At 42.4% G+C, this 17,495-nt stretch overlaps 1 protein-coding gene across 3 annotated transcripts in view; it reads left to right on the top strand.

Moving 5' to 3' along the window:
* cep85 (centrosomal protein 85) overlaps positions 1 to 17,495 on the top strand; it is a 62,376-nt gene that overhangs the window by 20,854 nt on the left and 24,027 nt on the right. For 2 of the 3 annotated variants that reach the window (XM_070898997.1, XM_070898998.1), the window contains exons 3-7: positions 6,715 to 6,864; positions 11,395 to 12,212; positions 12,759 to 12,889; positions 14,439 to 14,556; positions 15,317 to 15,502. In XM_070898997.1, the coding sequence (XP_070755098.1) occupies positions 6,715 to 6,864; positions 11,395 to 12,212; positions 12,759 to 12,889; positions 14,439 to 14,556; positions 15,317 to 15,502 (1,403 nt within the window). The remainder of the gene's footprint in view (positions 1 to 6,714; positions 6,865 to 11,394; positions 12,213 to 12,758; positions 12,890 to 14,438; positions 14,557 to 15,316; positions 15,503 to 17,495) is intronic. The other variant, XM_070898999.1, reaches the window with a different exon arrangement.

Here is a 17,495-nt window from a genome sequence, read left to right as displayed (position 1 = left end):
TCTCCCATTCTCCCTCATGCTTGCCTAGTCTCTCCTTAAATGCATCTATACTATTCACTTCAACCACCAACCACTCCTGTGGTAGCGAGTTCAACATTCTCACCACTTTGCGTAAAGAAGTTTCTTCTGAATTCCCTATTAGATTTCTTGCTGACTCTCTTATATTGGTCTTTAGTTGTGCTCTTCCCCACAAGTGGGACCATTCTCCCTGTATCTACTCTCAAAACCTTTCATAATTTTAAAGACCTCTTGGGTCACCCCTCATTCTTTTTTCAAGCGAATGGAGACCCAGCTTGTTCATCCTTTCCTGATATGTAAACCCTCACATTTCTGGTATCGTCCTTGTAAATCATCTCCGCACCCTCTCCAGTGCCTTCATATCCTTTTTAGAATATGGCGACCAGAACTGTATGTAGAACTCCAAGTGTGGTCTAACCAAGGTTCGATACAGGTTTCGCATAACTTCCCTATTCAATTCTATACCTCCTAGAAATAAACCCCAACACTTGGGTTGCTTTTTATATGGCCTTGCTAACCTGTGTCACAACTTTTATTGATCTCTATGTTCCTCTACTCCACCTAGACTCGTGACCTCCTTATTCTTCCGACCAAAATGTAATACCTCACATTTATGTGTTGGACTTCATTTGCCAATTATATGCCCATTCTGCAAGTTTATTAATGTCGTCTTGTATTTTGTTGCAGTCCTCAGTCTTGGCTATCCTCCCAATTTAGTGTAAATTTAGAAATTGTTTTTGATTCCAAAGTTTAAATCGTTAATATAAATTGGTAAGTGGTCCCAGCACTGATCCTTGTGGAACACCACTACCCACCACCTGCCACTGTGAATAGCTATCTTTTACTCCTACACTCTGCTTTCTGTCTTGAAGCCAGCTAGCTATCCATTCTGCTACTTGTCTTCTGACTCCACATTCTCTGACCTTGTTCATCAGTTTATTATGGGGTACCTTATCGAGGGCCTTTTGAAAATCTAAATAAATTACATTTACTGCATTACCATTGCTCTCCTTTTTTTAAAAATAAAAAAAATTAATGAGTGGTCAAGCAAGACTGTCCCTTTTTGAAGTTCCATGCTGACTGTTATTTTTAGTTTCGAGATGTTCGATTTTCTCCTTAGTAGAAATTCTGTTAATTTTCCTACCACTGATAAGCTGACTGGTCTATAATTCCCTGGACATGTTCTATCCCCCTTCTTAAATATAGGATAACATTAGCAATCTGCCGGTCCTCTAGCACTATGCCTTTTTCTAACGAATTATTACATTTGTGTCTACTATCTCTTCCCTAGATTCTTTTAAAATGCATGGATGCAATCCATCTGGACCAGGGGTTTTATCCTCTTGAGTTTGATTAGTTTATTTAATATATTCCCTCATTATTTTAAATGCACTTATCATTGCTAATCTCATATGTCCCTGTTCTATCTCCCTGGTAAATACTGATGCAAATTAATGATTTAATATTTCTGCCATCCCTGTACAATTATCTGACTCCCTTCATGGTCCTATTCCCATCCCAGCCTTTTTTAAAAAAAAAAAAAAAATTGATGTGCCTGTAAAAATCTTGTTTTATGTTCCTTGATGATTTCACAGGGCTGGAAATTTGTAAAATGCTGCTATCACCGGTTTGCCGCCAAAAAAAACCCGCTATGACTCCACTGTGATTGAGGTGGAAGATTCAGGGGAAAAATTAGGGGGGGGGGGGAAACGGACGGCTGGCAAGAGAGAAAGAGAATCTGCGTTGCACGAAGATTCATTGCATAAACTGCAAATTTTCTCCACTGCCGATACCGCTGCAAGTTGGGCCTTGGAAGGGGGAGAAAACACTTTTTTTTTTTCCCCAAAAAAAATCAACAGTTGCAACTTTCAAGACCCTTTTCTAGTGAATTGCTGCAAAAGAATTTAAAAATAAACTTTAACTTACCTTTTTTGTAGGTTTTCAGACCTACTGCCGTTTCCAAAGGCTGCACTCGGCGTTTTTTTTGGACCCTGTCTGCGGGTCATCATTGTGACCAAGCTCTGGCCAAAGTGCTTTTTCCAGGCTTGCATGCTGGTGGTCTGTTCCCCAGCGGTATTTCAAAACCACCAGCGGAAGACTTCAGGGAATTTTCTGCCTAAAACAGCGAAATATCACCAAAAAGATCGGTGGAAGGTTGATGAATTTCCAGCCCATGGTTCCGCTTTCTTCCTAATTGTTTTTTTTTTTACTTCTCAATCTTTTCGTATTCGTCCTCATAGAGCAGGGGAGTGCACGATGTACTTAATGTATGCCCCTTTCCTTACCCTCAATTGTGTTCTCATGGTTTTATTCATCTATTGAGTCTCATTAGTATTTAATTTGTTCCTTTTAGCGGAACACCATTCAGCAAAACCCTACTGGGTATTTGTTTAATAAACTGCAGCTATTTTTGAGTATAGAAGTAACTCTAAAGGTTGCTGTAAAGATCTGCTTGTCCAAGAATGTTTTAACTTGTGGAATGCTTTAATGACTAACTGCTGGAGCTAATGGGACCAAGCATTTGACTCTGCTGCTTCAGATGGATGAGTTCAAATTTGTTTCTGTTTTTGATGATCCAAACTTTGACTGCGATTGATCAGTTCACCAAAGTAGAAATTTGAATTCTTGGATTTGGCAGCTCAGCATATGTTAAAAGACTGTTTCCAATGCCAGGTTAGGTTGCAATTGCTTGCTTTTCTTGCTCCTGTTTGTCTCTGCATTTTTCTTTATTCACTATATATGGATATCGATAGAGGTCCAGGCATGTCTTATTCTGCATGCCACCATTTTGCAAAAACAGATTAGCCTGTTGATAACTGTTCCTGTTTGGTTTTACATTTCAACTTGGTTGACTAGATAATTGACGTTTTTTTTTTTAAAAGTACACATTGTGATAACTATTCTTCATTCCCTCTCTTTCAAATTAACTCTTGTTGCTGTCGTAAAATATAAATTCTACTACGGCTGACTTTCTCTCGGCCTCATCACCAGGGAACAGAGTTTGTGGAGGAGAATCAAAGGCTTCAGTCTTCCCAATATTTATTTAATTTTAAGAAATTTCTGCTCATCCAGTGCTGGATGCCGGACAAGCAGTGTGACAAATTAGAGCCTGGAAGTGGTAGAGGTTAGCATACATGTGGAACCTCCAGCTATTCCTGAATGGGGTAGCAATAATGGGATCAGCCCCAGACTTTTTATTTTCCTGATGGGAAATGTGAAGGTGCATCTCCTACCAAACAGTTATAGAGCAGCTTGAGAGCGTATCCCTTTCTCATCCAATCAGGAAGTGATATGACACTAAGCCACTTAAAAGGGGAAAAAAATTAACCTTTTCAGACATGTTAGTTCATTGGTAAATATGCATAAATTCCTGCATTTCTGACTAGTACAGACACTGTTGTAAATCAAACAGCAATTGAGCACTAAGAATAGCAATTGATTGTATGCATAAGATGTTGTAGGGCAAAACTTCCATCACCAGAAATCCCTAGTGGTAGAACATAGCTTTTTGGGAACCAGAACATCTCTCCTCTCCTTTTATTCTAGTGAGAATCATATCACTGATTTCTAGTCCGGCTACTTAGTGGAGACTTGCCTGCAATTTGAAACAAGTCTTTGAAACAAGAAATTGTGAAAAACACAAGCTAATGGACCATGTAGCCCAGGAAGATTCCAGGCCTGATCTGTGGTCTTTGCAAAAGTAATCTTAATCAGGTAGTATAATAGGAATACTAAAGTTAGCTGTGGTGCCTTTTGAATCGGGGAGGGGGAAAAAAATAAACCAGGACCAGCCATGGCTCAGCAGCATTCCCTAAGTTAGGTGGAGGGGTCTAGTTCCATTCCAGAGACTTGAGCACAAAATCTAGGGTGACACACTCGCTGCAGTACTGATGGTGTGCTGCACTGTCAGAAGTACCGTCTTTTGGATGAGACATTAAATCAAGGTCCCTTCTGTCCCCTCGGTACTATTTCAAAGACTAGGGTCATTCTCCTGTGTCCTGGCCCATATTTATTCTTGACCAACATGAATATTTTTTTTAAATTCTGCTCATGATCACATTGCTGTTTGTGTGACCTTGCTGTGTGCAAATTGGCTGCTGCGTTTCCTACATTGCAACAGTGAGTACGCTTCAAAAAGTACATAATTGGCTGAAGTGCTTTGGGGTTACCTGAGATAGTGAAAGGTGCTATAAAAATGGACGTCTTATTACTTCTAATCCAGCAACCTTTCCTGCAAGTGTCTGGACATCAGGCCAAAAGCAAATCACACTGCTGTGATGCCCTCCATTGCTGAATATCCTGCTGGCATGCTGTTTGAGGCTCCGGCATGGAGACTGCACACCTGGGGCATGCACTGGAAGCTGATGCCTTGTTCAAACAAAGCTCCAGTGGAACTTATGATTTTCAAGAAAGAAGGTGGAAAGGGAATCTTTGTTTTTGCAGAAACAGATTTTTATCCAAGGCTTATAGACCTTTGCTTAACATAGCATAAAAGCAGGATTGAACAATTTGATCTGAAAGAAAGATGGATAATATGTGAACAGTTTTCAACACTCATAGTTTGTTTTGCTGGATGTGTGCTGTGACATTCATGTTTAACGGTGTCAATTTTAACTCTGTTATTGTCTATCATGTGGGACCATAATTGGAGTGTCAGCAGATTTGATTGAAGGCCACAGCAGCAGAGCCTGATCCTTTCTTTGCCTCACATCCATGATGTCCAGCAGGGATCATTGGATAGAGATTAGGGGCAGCTACCAAGGGCAATTGTTTGTGTCCATTCACATCCAACACTGCTGCCTCAAGATCACTAATTCAGCATAGGGATTGAACCAGCAACCTTTCTGTTGCACCATGTGGTCTACTAGAGGATGCTAGTTATAGTGCTGGAGAAAATATTAACTGTTTTACCCTTTCCTATTGCATAATAAGGTTAATTTATTTGGTAAATTGGGATTTCTGGCGTTTTGATTGCCTTGTTTGCTGCTGGTCTAGAGACTAAACGCTGGAAATTCCCTAACCAAAACTATGAACAATGTCAGCATAGTGGGCCAAAAATTGGCCAAGAGTTGCTGTTTTTTTTTGGACCAACTTGATTTTTCTGGAGTATCTTAAAAATCCCCATTTTGCACATTCAATTTGTGCCAGTGTAAATGAGTTAGTTAGGATTTGTTTAGTTTAGTTTTGTTCAAAGGTGGCTTTACTAGCCACCTATGCCCATTTTGGCCAGTTAAACCACTTTGGACAGCTAATAGTTGAACCAAACTAACTTAGGCCAGAGTATGTGGCCGCACATCAAGCCCTTGCGGAGAGTTAAGAAATCAGCGCAGGTACCCAGAGATAAGGGGGTGGAGGAGGAAGGGAAGCGGAGAGGACCTTGCAAAGCACTAAACACTTTCACAACAACATTCAAGAAGAATAAAAACCATCAATAATAAAAAATAAAACTTAAGTCCTACCTTCCTAACTTGGCCTGGGAAGTCAGCAGACCGACCAGTGCGAGAGACCACTTGGCCGGGGATAAGTGCGGGCAGGACGACCGGGCAGGAGAGCACAGGGAACCGACCACAGACTCGCAGAACACACGCACAGGCAGGCTGGGCTGGGCTCACACAACACACAGGCTGCAGGAATCAATGGACAGGGGGCTGGGCTTGCAGAGCGCGCATGTGCACACGCGTAGGCTGGGCTCGCACAACACTGGCTGCCGGTGCGAGAGACCACTCGGCCCGGGATAGGGGCGGGACACATCGGGTCCCATGCTGCAGCACGCATCATCATGGGAGGAGCTACTGCGCATGCGCAAATGCTCTAATGTGCATGCGGACAGCTGCCGGCACTTTCTCACGCAGAGCCCTAGCTCCGCCACGCCAAGCCCCAGGAGAGTTGATGGAGCAGCCAGAATCTGGGGACATCTCTTTGGTGCCGTTTTGAGCCTAGCAAGTCGGTGCATCTCGAGTGTGCTGAAAAAACGGTGGGCCAAATTTGGGGCCCATTGTTTCTGCAAAGTAACAGGGAAGTTTGCTGGATTTGAAGCAACAGTCTCCTGCTCACAGCAAGCAGTTTGTAATAGTCACTCTTTAATCTAATCCCTGCACTTTGGATGTGTTCATCCTTGTCGACCTCTTGTATTAAACATGTCATGCTGCAATAATTTTCCAGTGTACAATGGCCTCCTATGCTGTAATCATTCTGATACCAAAGTGATCAGACATTTCCTCTGGGAAACTTGGAACCTAGGGAAAAATCCATGTTGCCTTGTTTCTGTTCATGTGTATTAAGTGGAATGAGTTGTATAAACAATTAGTTAGTGTAAGCCACTGCATTGATGGTAGGAACGTAAGTGAACAGTAAAGTAGATAAGTTCAGCAATCCAGCACTCCCAATGGGGAGCCATGCTCAAGGGGAACATGGATCAGAAAACCAGCATGACAATGTAATAACCTAGTCTCCAACCTCTGCTCCCTACCCACACAGCTTCCTTGCTGGGGGTGCAAGATCATTGCATTCACACACACATTCCATACCTTTCTATCTCCCATCCATTTATATAGGGATTTACAAACTATTCAACACCATTACTAACCATTGCATGCATTTTGATCAGTTATGCAATCGACCAAAGTTAGTTGCATTTCGATTCTATCATGAAAAAGTATGTACTAATTTTAAAATGAATCCTTTCCCTTTTCCCAGATTCTGATGTACAGAGAGGAAGTTATTGTGAAACTGAGTGGCAGACGCCAATAATTTCTGAAAAGTTCCAACGCAGGACGGAAAGGCGGCCCAGTACAGCTGACAGTGGGGACACTGCTTTGGGAACATCTTGTTCTGATAGCACAGACGGTGAGTTGATTTAGAAATACACGGGGGAAAGAGCTGTCTGCATAAGTGCTTTGAGGTTTTAGGCTGCTTTCCACATGTGTTAATCAAATAAAAGAACTGAGTTCTGCCCCAGACTCTAACTGAACCTTGAAGATCCCAGGATCCGTTCATTGTCAGCGTCTAGTCCGTTGATCTCCGTTGCAATAGTGACCCTGGGTTAGGCAGGGCGAAAATCAGCCATGGTTTATAATAGTTTACTGAATATAAATGTGAGGACTGGATTGGACTCCGCTGTGTTGCCTCATTAGTAAAACTGACATTCACGATGAGGTTCTGGCAGACAGCTAGATGTAGATAATGCCTTGAGAGGGGGGAGAAAATTAACAAACAAAAACTTGCATGTAGTGTAGTTATCTTTTTTTGGCTCGTGATTGTGTTTGAAACTTGCACATTGACGTGTGTAAATGGTTGTCGCTTGGCTCGGCCAGTAGTAGCCCTGTCGCCTGAGTTGCAAATTTGTGGTTTCAGCCTCCACGCCACCACATAACCTAGGCTGACACTTGAGTGCAGCACTGCGTGCCGTCTTTCAGATGGGCATTAAACTGGGTTGTCGGGTCCCTCATTGAAACCTCCTGTGAACTCATCCCTTTTTGGTGTGGAATCGGGTCATCCTCTATACGAGGGACTGCCTTATACCATACTGTCTGCCTGTTCAGGTGGATGTTAAAGATCACATGATGGGGTGTTTTCCTGGTGTAGAAACCAACATTGTTCCCCCAACCAACACCACCAAAAAACAAATTAATTTAATTGCTACTTGTGGTCATGGCAAGCAGTCACTAAACTTTGCCGAAGGAATTCATATTCAGTGTTTTCACATGTCTTTCTAGACTTGATGGGGCAACACCTGTCTTTCTTTCAATCCTGGAAACAGACATGTGAAAATGTGATATACCTGACTGACTGTCCCCTCATGTTGGCAGTGACTTTTTTTTTTCTAGGTGGGACATCACAGCTGAACCTGATAGTCCTTTTTTTATATTTCCTCTTCATAACTCAGCACTGAATTATACCATCCCATACTACAGCCTCAACTGATTTACCATGCTTGAAAAATGACTGGCATCTGGAGACCCTTCCTTCAATGACTGGCTCCTGGAGACCCTTGCACCCAAATGTTGGTACAGTCTATGCCAATATTTGTAATGGAGGCTCTTCAGACTGTGCCAATATTGGTGAAGGAGTGTCTCCAAGAGTGAGTCACTATTGGGTAGAGAAAATAAGCTGCCAAAAGCATGTAATTGTAAATGGAATGGCTGACTAGTACAAAGTATGCGTACCACAGACTGTGGTAAAATCGGTATGTAATCATTGTTTTTCAAGCTAGATACAAGTCTACAGTCGGACTCTCCTGTGGGCACAACTGGTGTATAACATAGCCTCTTCTCAAAATACTTTATGCTAATGACTGGGGTGGGTTGTGTGGCAAACTGTTGTAAAGTAGAATTGCTTGGATGCACCATTGCATATAATTGGTAGAAGAGGCAGCAGCATTGAGTTGGCACAACATTCACCAATGGACTCTCAGAAATGGGTGCTTTGCTTTTGGTGCCAGTACCTGTTCTCTCAGGGCTATGATTACTGATAGACTATTTGAATGTCACAATATTATTGGCATTTAGAAATTGAATATTTGCTTTTGTCATAAAATATCTAACCTCTGTCATTGTATGTCTTGGCTCATTCATATATTTTGGATATTGCATGACTGCCTGGCTATAGACCTGAAAAAAAAATGTTCAATTATAACCATGTTGGAGCTGAATCTAGCAGCATAGTCGCTCATTTCCCTGTGATACCACCTTGATCTTGCCAGTATCATGGGGGGAGGTGCCAGTCTGAGTTGAAGCAGTCTGGGCTCCGAGCCACTTAGTATACATTAGTTGGAGGTGGGAGCGAGTATCCTTTCTTGCCTTCTCACTTACAGAATGATCTATGGTGCAAGGAGTCCTAAATAGGGATAACATGTACTTGAAACTAAACTGGAGATGTGCTGAAATGTTCTGCGTCCATACTGGCAGGCACTCGGAGTTGATCTGTAATATCTGACAGTGTTGTACTTTGTAGTACATTTGTGCAGGAAATCGAAATACCACACCATGCCTGCTTAAGAATCTGAACTTGATGTAGTATGTTTGTCTTGGTCCAGCTGTATTCTCGCCAGTGCTGGTCATGTAATGTGGCCTTGCTTGTGCTTTAGCCTGTGCTGGACAGGTGACGGTGGGATGGTTAATGCTGTTCCTACTGATTAAATTCATAAGCTATTTTAATAACATGATTTGCAATTATACTGAAGCCCCCAAAACCATTTAAATATCAAGGCATTAAAAGAAAAATTTGCAATTGCTGAAAACCTGAACAAAATCATGAAATGTAAGCAATTCACAGCACTGTTGTGATAAAAGGTCTGTGCCTGAAATATTAATATCTCGCTCATTCTCTTGATGCTGAAAGACTTGCTCTGCATTTTTCTTTTTAAGATCTGGCATTGAGCAAGTTTGGAAATTGTGTACATTTCTAAAATACCAGAAATTCTATTAGCAATTCATAAACATCTTTTTGTGTTTGTGAAATCCATGGGTTGACCCCAGGGAATATTTTGCTGTATCTCTAAGTCTGACTGAGTTAATGGGACCTCATACAAGCTCTGCATTTCCATTCGTGAAACTTGAGACGCAGTGCTAATTATACCAGCAACCCTTTTTTTGCCAATGTTCTCGCTGACAAAATAGAACGAGGTGTACTCATTTCTCCTCTCCCCTCCCCCTCCCGCCCCCAAACCAGCCACTCTGTTTGATACGAATAGTTAGTTTCACTTGTACTATTGATCAGCAACTATTTGCATGTCTGAGCAAAGCTGATGTTCAAGGTGAAAGCTGGGACATTCATTTGTTTCTCACTATTTTTCAAATGTCGGTGTTGTACATATGGATTTTATTGTAGATTAGGTGTTGCATTCCAGAGATTTATGACGGTAAGATTCTAAATAGGATATTGGCATTTCTGACCTCATTGCCAGTTTTGTGTTTGGCTTTTAATGAATCGTGTAACTATTTTAAAATAAACTTCATGAGTGAAGCTCAGTCTCCCATTAATAATCTAGCCTGTAGCTATCTGAAGCTCCTGTCGATGAGTGTCTAAAAATAGTTTGTTTTTCCATGGATACTGTTGGGAAAAATACTTGATCATTTAATATCTACAATTGTTTGAAATGAATGTTGCAACTAGGGGCTGCATAGAGAATTATAATTGAAGGTTTGTTCCTGTATTTTGGTACAGTCCTTTATTCTGTGTCTGATCAGCTTGTCGAAGGAGTACAGCCTCTGAGGGGGCCAGTCTATTACTAATGGAAACTCGTTCTGTGTTGCAACTTATCTGAAGTGTTAAACTGCAAATTTAAATTTATTCTACTTTCAAAACCTGATACATTTATTCACGCAACCAATTGGATGTAAAATATTATACATCTTTGAAATGGCCAGCCCTGGTAATCTGGCTGAATGTGCAGCCTCATTTTCTGTCTGTGAAGAGCAAATATCAACAGATTCCTGAAAACTAAATTTTACTACTTTCTGCATTTCACTCGTTAGAAACGGCATGCTTTCACCGGATGTAGTTTCACGTGTTTAAAGTCCACGTTGCACCAGTAGCAGTTATAGTGTAAATGCAGCTTAAATTGGAACTTGACCAGACTGGAGCAAGACTTCTGGAAGAGGACATTTTAGATCACTTCATAGTTGTGTTGTGGGAGGAGGCACTTGGATATCATTTACCTCTCACTCATTTGACAGACTCAAAGCACACAATGCAATTAGTTTTGCTGCATTAGAGAAAATTCACATTGGATGCATTTATACTAAATTTTAGTGTGTGTAAAGTTAAATTTGTGTAGTACTGTATAAATGCAGAGATAGGGCAGAGTGTCATTCTTGAGTGAGACTCCTGAATTTCTGCCATGTGCTTTTGGGGTACAGTTTTTCTTTACAATGCAGCAAAACTGTTCAGTGGTTTTTTGAGGTTCATTTACCATTCATTTATTTGAGGTAAATAAATGAATGGTAAATGATATACAAATTAAACTCCTGCAACATAACTAACATTTCCTAAAATGCCATGATCCACACGGTGACAAATAGCTGGCAACAATCTTGAATTCTTCAGGTGCAAAATTAAATCATTGGGGTGTTGGGCTAAGCAGAATCGGGAGGGGTCAGTTCATTATTTTTGTTCATTTGTACCCAAAAGGGTTTAATTTTACTTTTAGATTTTTTGATTATTTTGGATTAACTGGATTGAGACATTTGTGTGTGATCATGTAGTACAAATGTTTGAGGAATTAGTCACATGAAAAGAAGCTCTGATAGATAAATCCAAAGAACCACTTGTTTTACTGAGCAGTTATCACCGAGCCCTGCGTCGTGGTAATTGTGACTATTCTTTGGATAAATTGATTTTTAGCTTACCTTTACTTTTTCCTTTCACCTTCCATAGATTTCTGCAGCTCCAGTGGGAGTTCTTCCTTCAAACCCATCCGCTCACAGTCCATCATCCCCACCGCCCATGTTATGCCTTCCACCTCTGGCAACTCTCCATCTAATCTCCATCCAGTAGGTGATCCAGGCTTCAGTTCTGTATCCGGACAGTCGAGTAGTCCCTCAGATACAAGAGATCAAAGATCGGGGAAGAAATGGTCTTTGTTGTCCAATGGGGTAGATGTTTCCAACTTTGAGACCAGGGCCAGTGAAATGGCAGAATCTTCTACTAGTGTTAAACCTTTATCTGTCGATTCAATAAATCGCTGCAGACCTACATCGAATGTGCTTGATTACTCTTCGTACCCAAATAGCGAACATCTGAGATTGGAGAAGATGGTGCGAAAATTTGAAACTCCTAACGTTGAACCAACCTTGAATCAGTCTGCTTTTATGGACACCATCTACGGTGATCCCAGGTACAGATTCCAGGAATGTAGTGAGGGTGAGACACTGCATGACCTCAATGGTGCTGGAGGCAAGGATAGCTGCAGTAACTATGATATGACTTTTAAATCTTTGCCCGAGAGCAAAGCTGCACCTGCCAACAGCGGGCTGTTAGGACAGAGAGTTTGTTTGCATCCTAATGTTGGAGGCTCTGTTCCTGAAGGACTCCATAGTTTACAAGCACCGCAAACTCTTTGGACTCCAATGTGGCTAAGGGAACGAGTGCATGGGAAACAGTTTGACATTCGATCTAATGATAGACCTTGTGACCTGACTGCATGGCAACAGCAGCAATTGGAGAGTCTTCAGCTACAAGTGGAGCAAATGCAGGTAATGAAATATGTTCAGTTTGTGTTGCAATTTTTGCCTCAAAAGGGAAGGGAAGGGGAAGGAGGGGAAGATGTGCGGCACCATTTCTACTGACTCCTGAACCGTTTTCGTGCAGCAGCTGCCTCCTAACCTCTCAAACACTCCAGTCACTCACTCGGTCATTCCCTACAGCTCCAACATCTGTCTAAGATTAGGTGGGGTTCTCCACTGAAACCTATCTCTAATTTGTTGAATAACGAGGAGTGGTCTGACTATCTGGGTATTTCCTTTCCGAAGGGTGTGTTGGTATATGTCCCTGGAAATCTATTGTGTTCTTATGTTAGCCCTACGCAACTGGTCAATCACGGACTATTGTGCTTTGTTCCTTTTTTGAGTTTCACGCGGATCTCGAGCATTCTTTTGGAGACCTGTCTCTGAAAACAGCTGTTTTCAATCTGAAGCAATCTTCCTGTTGACGAATGAGGATCATGGTGGTAGCAATGCTCAGTACCAATAAACCTGGCTTCCAATAGGTTTAACCATTCTTTGTCCTCCCTCTCCCCATAGTTTTTGAACCATGGATCCCAGCAGTACCCTACTGCCTATCCCACTTATGCACATCAGCAACCTAACAAATGGGACCCACTGATAAAAGCAAATGAGAGCTTGTTGAAAGAGAAGGAGATGGTGATTGAAAGGTATGTGCACTCTTCCAGGTTTTAATAAAAATGCATTCCTCTGGGTTAGTTGTCAGACAGGAACACTCCCACCCATGTATTGGTGCCAAATGCTCTCTGGTCAAGTGAAGCGTGGGTTAGAAACAGTGAAGTTCCATTTGCTGTGCCCTATCTAGCACTTCTGGGTCAATTGCAGAGTAAAGTTCCCTCTGCAAGCTCTATCACGTGCTCAAGTCAAGTACAGCAGGTTTGGATGCAGACAAAAGCTCCTTTGGCATTGCCTCAACCATGTCACCCACCAACCCCTCCCAAATCTGAGCACCACATGACCTACCCATTTTCCACAGCAGCCATCCTTGTGGCCCTTCTGATCTAATGGCAATTTGTGCTAATTTCTGAGCATCAGTTGTGGTGTAAGGAATTGGGACTGGCACCGAATTTTACCAGGATCCTTGTACATGCCAGAGAGCAGTTGCACTTGACTAGGCTGACTGGATATCAGCTCTTGTCTGAAGGAGTGTCCCAACAGTGTTTCTCAAACTGGGGTCCGTAGAGACTTTCCAGTGGGTCCACAGCCAAAGGTAATGTCAAGCCTGCACCTCTTTATAAATTCAATGTGGATTCAGTTCTTGTGAATTATTCTCAATTGGTGGGCCCAAGTCCTCGGGCCCACAGCTCTCGCTCACTTTGCAACCAGCACTCTGCCGGTTGAGCCCATTCCTCTCTCCGTGACCCTGTCCCGAATGGCTGCAGGGCCCTTCAAACATGTGCCTGAATGTGTTCACACAAACGCCTGCAGTGGTTACAGAACATGCCCATGCCAGTGGGACAGTGCAGCGGTGAGTTATGTTTCCAGCAGCATCCCTGCATGTGCATGGGTGCTTGTGCCTTTGCTCACCTTGGCCAGCAAGCTCTCAAACAGCAATATGATGACCAGATAATCTGTTTTTATGTTGATTGAGGGATAAATATTGGCCAGAACACTGGGGATAACTCCCCTGCTCTTCTTCAAAATAGTACCATGGGATCTTTTATGTCTACCTGAGGGCAGCAAGGGCCTCGATTTAACATCTCATCTGAAAGAAGGCACCTCTGACAGTGCAGCACTCCCTCAGTACTGCACTGGAGTGTCAGCCTGTATTTATGTGCTCAAGTCCCTGGAGTGGGACTTGAACACACAACCTTCTGACTGAGGCGAGTGTGCTACTTGTTTTCTTAAAAGCATTATTAAAACACTCTTTACATGCAACATTTTCATGAATATTATATAGTACAGTATTGTAATTTAGATGGGGTTCATGATTACTAATTGATTTGGAAAAGGGTTCTTCAATCAAAAATGTTTGAGAATCACTGCTAACACACCATGCTGTGTACTTGCAGTATGTCTTCCATTTCCATGTGCACATCATTACTGTATGCAGCTAATCAATTGGTCCCACATAGTAAAGAAGGGAAGAAAACTCTTTAGTCTAGTGCTGTTTGAGTTTGTGAGCTTTTTAAAAACATGTTGGACGGGTGATATCAATCACATTTTGTCCTTGTTTTGTTCCTTTGCACGGCATTGCAGGCAGAAACAGCAGATCTGTCAGCTGGAGCAGAAGATGAGGGAGAGTGAATTACAGATGCACAGTGCTCTGCTGGGCCGTCCTGTTCCACTCAGTGATGTCTGCATACTCCGACTGCAGGTACTGCTGAAATGGTGATACCTAGGTCAAGAGCTGAAGTCTAACACGAACTTCCAAGTAGAAGAGGCACATGACAAAGTGGTGATTAGGGGATGTTTTAGAAGCCTGAAGTGTTGGGGAAAGGAAATCTGAAGATGAGTTCCTGGGAAAGAATGAGTTGTAGTAGGAGCTAGTGTGTGTTCTGAATTCAACACGGGAACAAAAGCATGTAGGACAAGTATTTGGAGCTTGGAAGGAACTAGAGGAAAGTTCAGAGGAGCAGTGATTGTAGTTGGTATATAAAATAGAGATGAGATTTCAGCAAGTGTGCACTCTGGTATTGCATATAATCTTACAGCCAGAAGGAGGCCATTCGACCCATTGTGTCTGTTACATATTTCTAGAATATATAGATTTTATAAATGCAACTAAGTGTAATGCAGTTGCATGGTTGGCAAAAGTGGTCTTCTTTCAGTCTATGTATTTATATCGTGTAGCTCCAGAAAGTGGGTAGGGGAGGAGGAGGGAGGAGTGACAATGAGAGCTGTGTGATGGAGGGTTGGGTATGATTGGCCCACCCATGGTGTAATGGTGATTACATGCCACCAGTGTGGTGGCGTTTCTTTATGAAGGCCATTACTGACTTTGTATATGTGTACTCCCAATGAAACTTGGAGGTTAACAGACTTGAGCCTTTCCATTTTCAAAATGATGGAATGCAGATATGAGTGGGATCCTAGTGTGTCCAAAAAGCAATTGGGAATTTGCTTCTGTTTTACAGGAATCTCTACGGGAAAATGCTTTCTTGCGGGCACAGTACGCAGAGCGGACAGAAGCTTTGAGTAATGAAAAATCCGAGATGGAGAAAAAACTAGCAGTGGCAGAAGTAGAGATTCGTCGACTGAATGAGAGTCTCAAAGAAAGTACTCAGAAGCACACTGATGAAATGAAGAGAATGGAAGAAAAGGTAAGTGTAGTGCAGGGGCACTTGGTTTGGGGTGGCGGGGGGGGTGGTGTGCAGTGAGCCTTGGCAATTCTATTCACAAAGCCAGACATCTCTCTGCTTTTTCTTCTTTGAGCCTCGCAGTTTGCAAAGGCTTCATTGAAGATTTATCCATTTAATCAAAACACCAAGATTTGTATGTAACCACAGCGTGTTATATATCCAAATGTGCAGGAACCTTGCTTTAAATTTTATAAGTGGCCCATAAAGCTCAAGACCTTCCTGGATTGCCTTCTATCTGATGGATGCACTTTGACCAAACTTGCGCAGTGCTATATCCTACCACTGAGTGGTGCCATACACTTGTAATGACAGTGAGGTTGGGTACAATCCTGGTGCCCTCCAGTGGCAGAAACTGGGTAATGCTCTGGTTTGGTTAATCCAGTTAATTGCCCACCTGCCCATTAGACATTTCCTCTTAAACTACTTTTTTGATTGTGACAGGCATACAAGTAACATTTGAATGTGAGATGGGGCTTCTCGTCTTGGGCACTCCCCCTGGAGTTGAGTATGACTTGCTTCCACACTAAAGAGTTCCAAGGTGACTGATGTGGCAGTCCCAGGTATCGAGGATGACTTGCTTCCACGCCAAAAAAGGATGAATTCACAGGTGCTTCAATGAAGGACCTAATATTCCAGGTCCCGAACTACATATTGAAGGGTGGAAGATGCCTGTGCGTGGATTTTTTTTTAACGTGTGATGGCCGTTGCACATCAGCCACCATACTGACTTGACAGACCAATATGGGATCTACAGTCTTGTCACTGGTGGGGCCAATGGTAGTTGGAGGGATGGGTGGAATGGGGTGCTTGATTTATCATTTGCTCCTCTGCTTTTTGTGCTTGGCTTCTGCGTGCTCCTGGCGAAGAGACTTGGATGTTCGATGCCTTCAGATGCTCCTCCTCCACTTTGGTCTTGGGCCAGCGATAAGAGTCGATGGGGATGTTGCATTTTTTTCAAGGAGGCTTTGAGGGTGTCCTTGAAGCGTTGTCTCTGCCCTCCTGGGGCTGTACAGCAAAATTCTAAAGGGTCAAAATGTAATAAAAAGGCAAGCATGAAAGCTCGGTGCCTCAATGCGAGGAGTATTGGGAACCCAGGAGAGGGCTCTGAGCTAGTTAGAGTGGGGGAAAGTTCAGATGAACCAGGACCCCAAGAAAGAATGCAAAAGGCAGGAGTAACAGAGCAGAGTAGCATTGGGGTAAGTGTAAACCACAAGGTGATAGGAAGGGACAATATGTATGAATATAAAGGGACTGCAGCAGGGGTCAAAACTTAAAAAGAACGGTTTAAAAACTAGTATTAAAACACTACCTAAACGCACGCAGCATTCGAAATAAAGTAAATGAGTTGACGGCACAAATCATTACAAATGGATATGATTTGGTGGCCATTACAGAAATGTGGTTGCAGGGTGGCCAAGACTGGGAATTAATCATACAGGGGTATTTGACAATTCGGAAAGATAGACAAGAGGGAAATGAGGGTGGGTAGCTCTTAATAAAGGATGATATCAGGGCAGTTGTGAGACGATATTGGCTCTAATGAACAAAATGTTGAATCATTGTGGGTGGAGATTAGAGATAGTAAGGGGAAAAAGTCACTGGTAGGTATAGTTTATAGGCCCCCAAATAATAACTTCTCGGTGGGGCGGACAACAATCAAGGGAATAATGGAGGCATGTGAAAAAAGAACGGCAGTAATCATGGGGGATTTTAACCTACATATCAATTGGTCTGATCAAATCGCACGGGGTAGCCTTGAGAAGGAATTCATAGAATGCATATCGGATTGTTTCTTAGAACAGTATGTTACAGAACCTAAAGGGAGCAAGCTATCTTAGATCTGGTCCTGTGTAATGAGACAGGAATAATAAACGATCTCCTAGTAAAAGATCCTCTCTGAATGAGTGATCACAGTATGGTTGAATTTGTAATACAGATTGAGGGTGAGGAAGTA

This window comes from Pristiophorus japonicus, chromosome 14, assembly GCF_044704955.1.
Source record: "Pristiophorus japonicus isolate sPriJap1 chromosome 14, sPriJap1.hap1, whole genome shotgun sequence".
NCBI lineage: Eukaryota > Metazoa > Chordata > Chondrichthyes > Pristiophoridae > Pristiophorus > Pristiophorus japonicus.
This window is presented reverse-complemented; position numbering and strand designations above follow the sequence as displayed.